We start from the raw sequence: 14,259 nt of genomic DNA on the forward strand, positions 1-14,259 counted from the left end.
TCTAACAACACAGACACAGATTTAAGGTTTTTTTTCATACTTACCTTTCCACATCAGATTTCCTTGGCAGTCTAAGAAGGAAAAAACACAAAAGAAATTGACTAAATATATGCATACCTTCATCAAAATGGTAACGGTCTTTATTCTGACTCTATTACATACTTTAGCATTTCAGAAAAGCTGGATCAATAGCCACTACAAGCTTGTGTGGCTACCTACTCTTTTTTATGAGTTTCCAGCAATATGGCCATAAGGGACAAAAATCAACAAAGGAACATTCCTCTCCATTCAAAATGCTCCAAAAGGTATTGCATGAGCCTCAAACATTGAAAAAGCTCAAGTCTTACGTTACGCACACTACTATATCACAGAGTCATAGAAAATACTCTTTTAAAACCAAAATAGTCACGGATGCAGAATACTAGTTGTCAGCCTCCCTGTATCCAATGGAACCTTGCCTCCAAGCAATAACCTCTCCATGTTTTGTTAGGGTGGGCAAAACTGGAAGCTAAGCACACAAAAGGACCAGTGTCAGCCAAGGGTTTTATGGTAATTATAACGTTGCATGGTGGTTAGCTGTAAATGATTACTTTTAAACAGCTCCAATAAGGTTTTGATTTCTTTTTGCTAGTTTTCCAGTACAACAGCCAGCTACCAATGTCACCATTTTCCCTGTTAAATTATACTATTTAACACTCTCACATCCACTGATGCTTAGAGGTCCCGATCTAGCCTCATGAATCACCGCATTCTAGAAACCCCTATCCCATGGCCCAAGATTCAACTGCCTGAGCAACTCTAAAACCTCCTCTACATCTAATCACTTCTTTTTTTCTTTTATTTTTTTTAATGTTTATTTTTGAGAGAGAGAGAGACAGAGCGTGAGCAGGGGAGGGGCAGAGGGAGACACAGAGTCTAAAGCAGGCTCCAGGCTCTGAGCTGTCAGCACAGAGCCTGACGCAGGGCTTGAACCCATGAACCGTGAAATCATGACTTGAGCCGAAGTCTGGCGCTTAACTGACTGAGCCACCCAGGCGCTCCACATCTAATCACTTCTTGAAGAACACACACTGAACTACTTAGATCCTCTCCCCCACCCCACCCCCACAGGCCACAGGTGCAGAAACAATAAAACCAGAGATTCAAGGCAGAAGGAGGGGAAACTATGAAAATGAGCTCTGGCTTGTAGATAACTACAATTCGGAGAGTAGACAGTGACATAGAAGTTGAAGTTATGATCTGGTGATAAAGGAAGCCGGGTAGAAGCTGGATGAGCCAGCAGATCAGATGAAGCATACATTAGGCCTTGTAAGACTACAAGTAAAAACAACTACTGGTAAGTTCCTCTACATGTGAAAGCTCCTAACACTCCCCGAGGAGCCACAACCCTCATCCTCAAGGGAGGGAAAGAATGAGAACCATGGATGCTTGTGTGTGCTTAACAGACACAGAGAAACAAAAGAGGAGAGATTTTGCGGGTAGAAAGAACAGGAAACATTGTTCCAACTCTTTCCACCTGCCCCGGACACCCTAAAAGGATCACCTCATTTCAGAGGTGGTATCATTTTGGGGACCAAGATTATAAGGCTCTGTTGCCTGCACCACCACCCCCCCCCCCGACCCGCCCAATTCCTCCTAATCTATTTAAAATTCCTTTATGGATAATGAATCCACCATTTGGGGCAAAAGCCCTAAAACACAAATTTTTGGAAGTCACAGAAACTTACACCAAAGTGTGATAAGACAAGTTTACGTGATGGAGATCTTAGCATTTTCTAATTTTAATTAAAACAGGCAAAAAAAAAAAAAAAAGAAAGAAAAGAAAGAAAGAAAGAAGAAAAAAGTAGGACCTACATCCCTAAAAAGTCAAGGCAGAGAATAAACTCTTAGATGAGAGTGTGTAAGGAGGTTGGGATAGACAAGGAGAAGGAAAAAACCCAGAAATCCATGGCCCAAAACAAACCACTGAAATTGTCAAGGCGGTCCTTTTTACTTTCGATAGTTCACAGACAAGCATCAAATGTGGCAGAAATAAGATTCGTATTAAGTATACCTAGAACACTAGCTTTACATCAATACGTTAATTCTGACAGCTTCCAGCTAGAACAAGGGAAAACACAGGATTTAGGAACTCCAAGGTAAGTTCTCAAACTAATTTTGGCTTGCACAAATCCAAAGAGAAAAGAGTTATCTTACTCTTTTCTAAGTATTAAGAACAGTGTATTTTCCTGTTAAATACTCCATGGTCTGCAATTACAATTCTAAAAATTCATTTGTTGATGTGTTAAGTCAATAAATACTTAATCCCCGACTATGTGCCAGACACTGTTCTAGGCCCACCGAACATAGCAAACAAATCAAAATCCCCATCCTCATGGAGCCTCCAGTAAGGAAGAGACACACAATAAACTAAGAGTACCCACTAGTGATTAAGAGAAAAAGTGAGTTAAGAATGGACAGCAGGGGCAGAGTGCTTTTCATGGGTGGTCAGAGAAAGTCTTTGTGATAAGTTCTATCTGAACAAAGACCTAAAGGAAATAGGAAAGCAAACCACACAGATTTCTGGGGGAAGAGCAAAGGCTCTAAGGTGGGAGTGTGCCTGGCACTATGAAAAAACATCAAGAAGGGCAATGTGGCTGAAACAGAATAAGCAAAGAGGAGCGTATTTGGAAATGAGGATAAAGAGGTAAGGGAGAAAGAGAAGGCTCAGACCACGTATCCTTGTTTGCCCAAGATAGTCCTGGTTTGTGCCTGTTGCTCCAACATTATTATTAACAGCACCACCTTTCATGCTCAAAAGTGTCCTGACTTGGACCATAACTTTTATGGTCACTCCATATATAGGTGACCATAAAACCTTTTTACTGTAAGTGAGATAGATGGAGAACCGCTGGAGAGATGTGAGAAGTTTTAAAAGGATCATCCTATTTTATGGATGACAAAAACTGTAAAGGGGCAAGCTAGCAGTGGAGATATCAGATGGCAGACTACTGCAGTTAACAGGGGCAAAGGAATCACACTTGATGGAAATGTTGAAAAGTGGTCAGATTCTGAAGTCAGAGATGATCAGTACTTGCTGACGTACTGGGTGTAGGATTGGAAGAAAGAAGAGCCAAGAGTTACCCCCAATTTTTGGCCTAAGCAACAACAGGAAGAATGGAGATACTCTTTAGAGAGACAGGAAAGGTGGGGGGGGGGGGGGATCAAGTGGAATCAGGAGTTTGAGTCTGGACTTGGTACACTGAAATACCCATTAGGTATTTAAATGTAGGCGTTTGGATATAGAGTCTGGAGTTCAGTGGAGAGGTCTCTGCTGAAGATAGAAGTTTGGGAATCATCATCATATAAAGGGTGCAGGATTAAAATTATGTACTTATTCTACAGCAGTAAAACAGATGTTTCTTCATAACTAAACTGTAAAATAGTAAGAATGCAGTATAGCTCGAAGAATTTCTACAAATCCTCTACGAAAAAACAAATTATACAACCACTGATAGCAGTTTTCAACATTTTTCCCTAGCTATACATTGGGTAGGTGACCTTTACATGTATGAAATTTTCTCATGGATACTCTTAAATTTTCATGATATCCACCAGTAATTGGCTCAGACAGGTATATTACTACAACACCTAATCATGACAGCTATTTAAGTTTCTCATTAGGCAGGGGTAGTCTTCTTTCTCTTCCATTCAATAAAGTACAACATATCCAAATTGAGAATGATGTTTTGCAGGAATAAGGAGAACCTATTCTAACTCTTTCATTCATCTGCAAACAAATATTTTTAGTCTCTAGTAACAAATTAATGTTCCACTTGAAAATACTGATCTGCAATCTAACAATAGATCAAAGATAAAAACTACGATTAAAAACTTGTAATTCTTAGTTTTTCTGAACCTGGATTTAAAAATGTAAAACAGTAAAGTACATATACCCGCAATTTTATAATGCCTTTTCTTCACACACTAAAAATCATTAGTGTAGTCTGATCCTATTCTGAAGGGATTAACACCCTAATCATGTCCCATGGCATTTCATTGGTAACTTAGTGATCTATAAACTCCCTTCATACTCCAAGAGACAATAACAGAAAACCAGTTACAGCTTTTACTTACACTTAAGGCGTTAAGACTCAGAACACTCTCAAACATTCCAGAAAAAAAACCACACATACACACACACCTTGGATTCCAAATTGTTGGATTATCTTATACACATCTCCTGAGTTCAAACTTTGCCAGAAGCAATTACAACCTTCGTTTAAAATGTACCGTCAAGACGCTGTAAAACAGATTTCCTGTCTTTAGGAATTCGAATATAATGTATTCCTAAACCCTAAAAGTGGGCTTTCGGCTAAAAAGCTTCCAACCAAGAAATTAATAGGGTTCGGTTGGCAACTCGAGCAAAAATCCCAAAGATGAGATTTTCAGTGCAAGTCTAACATGCATAATTAACAAGTGTCCGTTGCTTCATCTCCAGAAAGACCCCAAATGCAAAGCTTTTCCTCCACCTCCGTTGAGCCCCAAGAGTTCAAAAATTCTAGATTAGCCCAGAGGAAAGGAGAAAACAGCAGCCCCTTGGAGAGAGGGAGGTGCGAGCCTATCTGAGCCGGTTGGGCGGGAAGAGCGGGGGGGGGGGGGGTGCCTGGAGAGCAGGCATGGGTTTCGCGGCACTTACAGATCCGTCAACACCATGAGCTCCGAGTAGGCCCGGTGCAGCAGAAATTCGATAAGGGTGCTCAGCCGGTAGCCGGGGCTGGCCGCAGCTGCAGCTGCCGCCGCCACGGCAGCTCCAGGAGGAGGAGGCGCCGGGGCTGAGGCGGGACCGCCGCTGCCCCCGCCACCGCCTCCGGGAGGGACCAGCTGGTGGTTCTCCAGTTGCACTGGGGCCATGGCGGCGCAGGGCCGGGCTTGGTGCAGCGGCACAAGATGAAGCACTCGAGCTTCCCGGGCGCTCGGTCACCGCGCCGAAGTGGGCGCGGGCAGAGTCGCCGCCGCCTACCGCCAGGCCGCCTCCGAACAGGAAGCCGTGAGCCGGCCGCGGAGGCCCGCCCCCATGTAGCAACGAGCCCGCCGGCCCCAGGGACTGGAGAGAGGGGCGGGGGAGAGGCGGGGAGGGCGGGGAAGCGGGGAGGCCTCCGCAGAGAAGCTGCGCCTCCGCAACCGATCAGAGGCCGCTTCGCCAAGCAGCCGCAGCGTCCATGTTGACGGCCCAAAACGGAAGTCGTTAGGCAGAGCGGAAGGGGAACCTGCAGGGGGACTTCCGACAGCAACCTGTGCCTTTTCTCCGGCTGTCCGGTGCCGTGACGCTTGGGGGCGCGTGGGAGTGGGGCGGGGCCGGAGCGCGGGTGGGGAAAGCGGAAGCGGTGGCCGCGCGTCGCCGGAAGCGGGTGTGAGGGCGGAGCCATGGACGTCACCGTTAACGTCAGTAGTTGCCCCGCCCTTGCCCTCGCCGCCCTACGGTGTTTAAAAGGCTCCAATGTACCCTGAGGTATTTATCAGCGCTCCCCAGTGCGGGGCGAACGCGGCTGGGTAGGTTTCCTTCCTAGATGTTCGTGAGTTGTGGTTCTGGAGTCGCGAAGAAATTGTTGCGGCTGCGCTCTCGTGGCTTCTCAGACCTTTGCTCCTCCCACAGTCTGCTCATGCGCCTTTCGTGGGATAGAAAACGTTTCCGTCATTTTTTTTTTTTTTAACTGTGGGAAAAGATGCGAGAAAATATGATGGGGGATAAGAGCAGGGCTGCTGGCAGAATAACTTCACTTTAATGGAGTTGGACATATGCCGACCTCGTTACCGAGCCCCAAATCCGGGGAGTTCTACCACAGAGACAGCCTTTAAATCCTCTACCGCTGGCTCTCACTCCCTTCTTTCTTGTCCCTGCCCTTGCAGTAGACGCCCTGCCCTCCTAGGGTTTTCAGTTTTTCTTCTATGTTCTGCCTCCACTTTTCCCCTTCAAAATTTTGCTTCCTGCTTTAAAACAGTGATTCTCAACGTAGCCTTCACGTTGGAATCACCGGGCGGGGGCGGGGTTTAAAAAAATACTTATGCCATGCTCATAGATGCGGCTTTAAGTGGTCTGATGTGAGATCTGGGCTTCCAGGTTTTAAAGATTCCTAGGTGACTCTGATGTGCAACTAACGTAGAAGTCTATTGTTAAAAAGCGTCAATTGCTCCTACCCTTTTTTCAAACATTTTTGCAGATTCCTATCTGTAACTCCTAGGTGTAAGAGATACTCTTGGTGTTCTTTAAGGTTAAACCAATCCTACTCTTTTTAAAAATTTTTTTAAGTGTATTTATTTTTGACAGAGACAGAGTGTGAGCATGAGCTGGGGGGGGGGGGGCAGAGAGAGAGAGAGACACAGAATCCGAAGCAGGCTCCAGGCTCCAAGCTGTCAGCACAGAGCCTGACGTGGGGCTCCAACTCATGAACCATGAGATCATGACCTGGGCCGAAGTCGCACGCTTAACTGACTGAGCCACCCAGGCGCCCCAAAATAATCTTATTCTTGTCCACTTGTGTAATTCTCAGTAATTCTTGAAGGCCATTCACCTGTCTTCTGAAGGTGTAACCTTTGGAGTATAGTCGCTTGCTCCCTCTTTTGGGACCTTAAAGCACACTTACACGCAATATCATCATGATACTTATCAAAACGCATTAGTGTTACACCCCTTGCTGGAGGGCAGAGATTATCATTCCTCCCTATGCAAGCTACCTTTGGGAACAAATTTTTATGTTAGCTAGAATGGTACCATTTCTTTTGCAGTTGTTTTGATTTGTTTTACTGAAGATTTTCCCTCTTTCTTGAGAACTACTGACTTAAAACCAAACAAAAAAACCTGGTGATCACATACCCAGGAAAGTTGGTGGTTGTACAAGGTGGTCTTTAAGGTCTTTTCTAACTCTCAGATTCTGATTCTGTGTGATGTTGATAGGATTTTAACTCTGCCTTATTGCATATATTAAACACAGTTATTATACACCATGTCTTTTGGTATACGTTCAATTTGGCAGTAAGGTTCTACCTAGAGACAGCACAACCAGCTTGCAAATGAAAGGAAAATAATTAATTGGATGAAAAAATTGTTTTAGGATAGAGAAAATTTCACTCACATCCGTCAGATTAAAATCTTTGGAAATTTCTGTTTCAATAGATACCTTTAAAAATTGAAAAGTACCTTTTAAAAACGATATTCTAAAGGAAAATAGGGCAAAAATCTTACTAATACAACTGTGAGATGTGCTATGTTTGAGTTGTTGGTGATCAGGGAGGTAATATAAATGAAAGCTCCTGAAAGAAGTGATAACCCTCCCTCCCAAGCTGATAATGTAGCCACTAAACAAATACAGGAAGTGCAAATAGAAGAAATGAATGGGGATGGAGAAAGAATGTCATCATGTTTGGCTGAGTTACTAAAGGAATGACTCACATCCAAATCACTTTTGGAAATCCTATAATTTATCATTTTAAAACTTACAGTACAATGTTTGGCACTATAGTATATATACATAATTCTTTCACGTTTTTCAATTGTTCCTCTATTTGGTCATCACCAGATTCTGTCACACTTCAGATAGTTTCAGAACTAGCAGCATGATACTTCCGTGGCTCTTCACTTGAACTAAACACTTGAAATCTTTCATGAAGCCAGTCCAATTTTAATAAAAGAAATTGATTGCAAAATATGGAAAAATAAAATAACATTTCCTTTTAAGCCCTTTTGCTGGAAAAATGAAATTGTGATAAATATAGTTTCATTTTGAAACATACAGCTGCCCCCCAGACACAAATGAGTAGGAAAGGGATTGAAAAGTAGTTTTTTTCTTCCTTTTTGTGAGATACTACAATTAATTCCTCTAAAACAGAGAGCAAAAGCAGTAACTGCATTCATTCAATAGATGCTCCATTCATGGTGAAGTTGAGGGAAGGTGGTCACAACACTCTGAGTATGGTCTGACCAACCTAGAAAAAATGAGAACACTTTAATTGTTTTGCCTAAAAAAGAAAACCCAAACTTCTTACTGTGGTCTCCAAAGCCCCTGAGAGAGTGATCCTTGTCTGCTTCTCCACTGCTATCTCCTACTACTCTTTCCTTCCCTCACTACACCTGTAACCACACTGGGTCTAGCACATGCTGTTCCTTCAGTGTTAAGGCTTGTCCACTGTTCCAGATATGGGAAACACTTGTTTCCCAGCTCATCACATGTTTCTGGCTTCTCATCCTTCCAGTGTCAGCTTAAATGAGAAAATCCTTAGGGAGGCCTCCCTTGGCTATTTGATATTAGGAATATATAAGGAATTCCATTGCAGCATTGTAGAAGCCAAACCATATGATCTTAACTGTCTCAGTAGAATGGTTAAGTAAATTACTATATTTCCATGTAACTGTTCAAGTGAAGGAATTAGACCTACATGTACCAACATGGATTCATCTCAAAAACAATACTGAATGAAAACAGCCATCTTTTTTGATACCATTTCTGTCCATTTTTATTTTTTTATTCTTTAAAATTTAATTTTAATTCCAGTGTAGTTAACATACACTGTTATATTATTTTCAGATATACAATATAGTGATCCAGCCGTTCTATACATTACCCTGTACTCATCATGACAAGTTCACTCCTTAATCCCCATCACTTATTTTATCCATTACCCCACCCACCTCCCTTCTGGTAACCATCAGTTTGTTCTCTATACTTAAGAGTCTGTTTCTTGCTTTGTCTCTCTCTTTTTCTCTTTTTTCCTTCACTCATTCGTTTTGTTTCTTATCTGTCCATTTTTAAAGCACACAAAATAACTGTAATTTTATATATTGTAGTCAAGGTAAAAAATGTCAATGAAGATGATAGCACTTTCAGGATGGTAGTTACTTCTAGGGAGGGGTAAGGGACGAGGTAGTGCTTTATGGGATATTAGCTATTAGTTATATCTAATGGGTTTACTGAAGAAAAACCTGAAGGATATGTGACAATATTAGTATCTATTAAATCTGGGGAGAGAGAGATGATTGTAAATATGTTCTGTACTTTTCAATATTTTTATAAAGATTTTATAATTAAAAAATGTTTAATGTTTATTTAATTTTGAGACACGGTGTGAGGGGGAAGGGGCAGAGAGAGAGAGGTAGACAGAGAATCTGAAGCTGGTTCTGCGCTGTCAGTGCAAAACCCTACATGGGGCCTGAACTGAACCATAAGATCATGACCTGAGCTGAAGTTGGATGCTCAAACAACTGAGCCACTCAGGGGCCCCAAGATTTCATAATTTTTTTAAGTTTAAATTAAAATGTTTCTATTAGTATAATTTATACAAACTGCCATAACAAACCCCCAATCTCAGTGACTTAACATGGTAAGAGTTTATTTCTCGTGTTCACAAAGTTCAGTAAAGATGTACCTGATGGAGAGGCTCTCTCTAAGTAGTAACCCAGAGATCTAGACTCCTTCTTTTTTTTTTTTTTTTAATGTTTATTTATTTTTGAGAGAGAGAGACAGTGAGAACCAGGGAGGGGCAGAGAGAGAGGGGTAGACACAGAATCCAAAACAGGCTCCAGGCTCTGAGCTGTCAGCACACAGCGCAATGTGGGGCTTGAACTCACAAACGTGAGATCATGACCCGAGCCAAAGTCAGACACTTAACCGACTGAGCCACCCAGGTGCCCCAGGACTCCTTCTATCTTGGGAAGCCATCACTCTAACTGGGAGATTTTGTCTATGTCCACCCACATTCCATTAGTCAGAATTAGTTACATAGCCCTTTTAAATGCTAGGAGCTGGGTCGATCCATGTTGTCTCAAATGGCAAGACCTTATTCTTTTTTTATGGCTGGGTGATATTCCACTGTACATATACCACATCTTATTTATTCATTTATCAGCAGACACTTAGGTTGCTTCCACGTCTTTGTTACTGTAAATAATGCTTCGGTGTAGGTCAGGGAGTGAGGGGTAGATGAACTAGGTGAAGGGGATTAAGAGGTACAACTTTCCAGTTATAGTAAGTCACAGAGATGAAAAGTACCACATAGGAAATATTGTCAACAATATTATAATAACGTTATATGGAGACAGATAGTGACTACACTTCGGTGGTGAGCACAGCTTAGTGTATAGAATTGTTAAATCACTATGTTGTACCCCTGAAATTAATATAATATTGTATGTCAATTACACTTCAATAATACATTTTTTTTTAAATAAAGGCTAGGGAGCTGGGAAATACAGTCTTCTTGTGTGCCTAGGAAGAAAATGAAATGGTTTGGTGAACAAAGAATATTTCTTTTTACCACAAGACTAAAGTAGTCTTCTCTCTCTTTTTTTCCTTAGAGCATGGTCTCTGGAATCAGACCACTTAGATTAAAGTCCTAGCTTGACCACTTGCCATCTGAATGCTCTCCAGCAAGTTATTTCACTTCTCTGGATCTCAGTTTCCTCATCTGTAATAATAGTATTTACCTCAGAGGATGACTATGAAGAACTAATGAGTTAACATTTGCAAACAGTAAGTGATCTATAAATATTAACTATTACCACCATCATCACTTAGGAGTAATAATTCTTATATTTGGTTTTTCACCTAATAACCTATGAACTTACTGTCTTTCCCTGCCCTCATGTGGCTCTCACTCTGATAATCCCAGCACCTAGCATAGTGCCCTAGCTATCTGGTTTTAATGAATGGGACAGGTATATTCCTTCACCTATACACTGTAGTTCTATTTATATTGCATTAACCTATTTGGGATTAAGATTGACTTACGTGTATTTACGTGTGAAAAAGAAGTGTCTAGGCTTTCTACAAAAACACTTAAGAAAAAAACTTGGTGGAGGTAGATGAACTACAATTGGCAACATGTTGACAGTTATTAAAGTTGATGATGGATACATGGAAGTTTCTTACACTCTGTTCTTTCTCCTCTTTTCTGTATGCACAAGAACATATATAATAAAAAGTTTTGAAAAATCAAAACTGGGTACTCAACTAAAGGTCCAGATCTTTTTTTCTTTCCTAATCGACAGCTTTTAATATATGTATCTACTCAATCTTTGAGAGTTTTTAAAACATTTTTGTAATTTATGGAGTGTTTAACATTAAAAAAACTACAAGGAAACTTAAATTATAACTGCTTGTAAAAGAAATGAATGTGTCAAATATTTTAACAATTTTGGTTTCAGGCCTTGGAATAAGAATGTTTGCAAGGAGCTCTAAAAAAAACTTATCCAGATTTATAATCTTAAGAATTTCTAGCTGTGCTAAAATTCAGTATCTTTTTTTTCACCTCACAGTTACTTTTTAAAAAATTTTGTGGTGAGAACATTTAAGATCTACTCTCTTAGCAACTTTAAAATATACAGCACGTGTTAACTATAGTCACCATGCTGTATATTAGATCCCCAGAACTTATTCATTTTATAACTGGAAGTTTATACCATTTGACTGTCTCCCCATTTCCCCCACCCCCGGCCCCTGGCAACCACCAGTCTACTCTTTCTTTCTATGAGTTTGGCCTTTCTGGGTTCCCACATGTAAGTGCAACCATACAGTATTTGTTTTTCTATGTATGACTTACTTTAGTTAGCATATTGCCATCAAAATTTTATCCAAATGGCAGTGTTTCCTTCTTTCCTTCTTTTATGGCTGATTAATATTCCTCTGTGTGTCTTTGTGTGTGTGTGTGTGTGTGTGTGTGTGTGTGTGTGTGTACATAGATAGATGAGTATCACATTTTTTTAATCCATTCATCCATTGACAGACACTTAGGTTGTTTCCATGTTTTGGCTGTTATGAATAATGCTGCAGTGAACATGTGGGGTGCAGATACCTCTTTGTAAAATTCATTATCTTTTAAACAAATGATTTCTAATGGGTGAATAAAGGAAGAAGAAAAAGAATTATAAGAACTATATTTAGAATGCTGGTATTATATTCATCACTAAGATAAAAATCTTATCTTGCCTTATTCTATCTTCATTAGGGAAGAATGCCAACCTCTGGATGCCAGGTGTTGGTGCCATCCATAGGTGGCATCCATAGGTGCCAGAGTAATCCTTGGCACAGATCAGAGTGGTCAGATTAAACCTCAGCACAGCAAATAGCAGCACAGCAAATAGCATGCCCCCAAGTCCCATGAAATGATGGACCCAGATGGAGACCCTGTGCTCAGCAAGTTGCATCATGGGTGAGAAACCCAGGGCCAAGGGTTCAACACCTTAATTCTCATCAGTCAGATTGAGAGCTTGTTTGGAGGTTCCAGCAGGGAAGCACAGATAGTCGTATACCTCTGACTGATGAACAGTCCTCCTCTATCGGAGAAGGTCGTCCTCTTCAACCAAGTGTGCAGCTTCGGGAGTGATGTACATGGAGTGGTGAGGTAGGAAGGTAGGCCCGCCTAGCCAGCCAGATCAGCCGAATCAACTCTGGTGATCAATGGAGTGACAGATGTCACAGCCAGATCACCCTCATATCATCATCAGTCAGACTGAAACAAGATTACACTGGTGCACACGTGAGAAGGGAGCTGAAGTGTCAGGCACAGCCGAGCAGTCCTGCTTTCATCGGAGCATCGGACAGAGCTGAATAGTGCTGCCATCCCGAGGGTGTCCAGCACAGGGGAATAGTTCCAATCTGGCCGCACCCACAGGAGTTTTTCTGTTTTCCTAGCTCAAGGATGAGATGACAAACCCAGCAGCAGGGTCATAGTGTCAACTGTAGCTGCTGCTTGACTCATGTGAACCACGTGATTGTTTTGTGAATGCTGCAGTGCTGGATGAAGGGGACAAAGAAAGCATTAAATGTTCCCACCCCTTCCCCCCCCACCCGCCGCACACACCTCACAGGGATGCAGGCGTTCCACCATCAGGTACCAGGGTTATTGTTCTCTTTCCATGGCCATGAAGGTCATTTGTTCTAAGTCAGTAGCCACTATGTCTCTCTTCACTCACCTGACTCCTACCTCCATGCAGACCTTCTTCCATTTCAGATGCATGCTGTGATGGAACTTGGTAGAACCAAGAGTTCCCCCACCGTCAAGCAGGCCACCGTAGGGATACTCCAGGGCTCATAAGTTTCACCAACTGACTCTTATCCTCATGGCCAGCAGTCTTCCTCCCCCAACAACTGAAACCAAGTGGTAGCAGAAGCAACAGATGCAGTCACCTTCCCTTTGTGGTCCAACTGCCACCTTAAGATGAAGCCAGTGAGGCTTCCCAGGTACTAGCACCAGAGGGGGAAAACGGTGAGGAGTGACTAGAGATTGTCAGGGTGGAATCACAAACACAGAGTCCCAGACTCCCGTTGCTTCCAAGCTTTCAGTCCTGACCTTCCCTACACGGCTGTTCCAAAGGAGATGCTCCCTTGGAAGCCTAATAGGCAGTATGGCTCCATTCAGTCTCACCCAGGTGTGGACTCTTTCTACCAGTGTCTGCATGGGCCACATGAATGTGCTATTGGCCTGTAGCAATGGCTTTTCAGAGTTCACAGCCCCACAGAGCAGTGTTTTTACTACTAGGTGCCTGACCTGAGAGCTAGAGCATTAGCCACAGCCTGAGTCAGTTGAACATATAACATGGATGGTCCTTAGCAGTACCGCTTAAGAGAAGAGTAATGCCTATAAGCTTGGCCCATTGTACTGACCAGTCCTTACCACAGTTTTTCTTCCAGACCTGTTGGGGACACACAGGTGCTGCCACCCAGGACACATCATCAGCTTTTAGTTTGGCTGAACCATCAGTAAACCAAGCCCAAGGACCCTTAGGGACACTCTGGAAGTGGGGTCCCTAGGTAGCTGGAGGCTGGCCCTGTGAGTGATCTCGGAGGGGGAGCTACGATGGCCCCTAAACCTGTGGCCCCAATATCTTCATGTGAGGAGGACACACCTGTGGGGCTAAGCACACTATTTTCATTAAGTAAGAAAAGACTGTTGTGCCTTTCCAACACTGGTACCATTGAGTGGACCCAACCTAAGAGAATATCTAGGTGCAGTGTTACCTGGAAGTACTGGGTAAGATGCTCAGTCTCCCCAAGTGCCCACCTAATAGACCAGTAGCTGTTTTACAAATGGAATGTTGTGGGTAGGTGCTAGGGTGGCAGCAAGTCCAGAGTCCCAGGGGATGCCTCCAAGCAGAAGCAGCCTCCCTTCACCAGAGGTGTATGACAAGGGTCCAAAAAGCCAGACTCAGATGGTTACAGTTAATTCCCTTCCTCATATTACTTCATTTCCAATTCTGGCCAATTGAACGCATGGCTGTGAACGAGCTCT

The 14,259-nt window shown here is 42.5% G+C and overlaps 1 protein-coding gene and 1 non-coding gene across 3 annotated transcripts in view; one reads left to right on the forward strand and one right to left on the reverse strand.

Annotated features, from left to right (window-relative positions):
• The window catches only part of MED14 (mediator complex subunit 14), a 67,869-nt gene extending 62,606 nt beyond the window's left edge, over positions 1-5,263 (reverse strand). Inside the window, exons 1-2 of one of the 2 annotated variants that reach the window (XM_030305074.3) lie at positions 4,679-5,263; positions 45-71 (exon numbers count right to left, since the gene is read on the reverse strand). In XM_030305074.3, coding sequence (XP_030160934.1) covers positions 45-71; positions 4,679-4,893 — 242 coding nt within the window. In that variant the 5' untranslated portion in view covers positions 4,894-5,263. The remainder of the gene's footprint in view (positions 1-44; positions 72-4,678) is intronic. The other variant, XM_030305073.3, reaches the window with a different exon arrangement.
• A 106-nt stretch (positions 5,264-5,369) lies between these two features.
• The window catches only part of LOC115507021, a 186,388-nt gene continuing 177,498 nt past the window's right edge, over positions 5,370-14,259 (forward strand). The window contains exons 1-2 of the transcript XR_004343238.1: positions 5,370-5,532; positions 10,328-10,502. This is a non-coding gene — a transcript (uncharacterized LOC115507021). The remainder of the gene's footprint in view (positions 5,533-10,327; positions 10,503-14,259) is intronic.

The sequence above is a fragment of the Lynx canadensis genome, chromosome X (genome assembly GCF_007474595.2).
Source record: "Lynx canadensis isolate LIC74 chromosome X, mLynCan4.pri.v2, whole genome shotgun sequence".
In the NCBI taxonomy this organism is placed as follows: Eukaryota; Metazoa; Chordata; class Mammalia; order Carnivora; family Felidae; genus Lynx; species Lynx canadensis.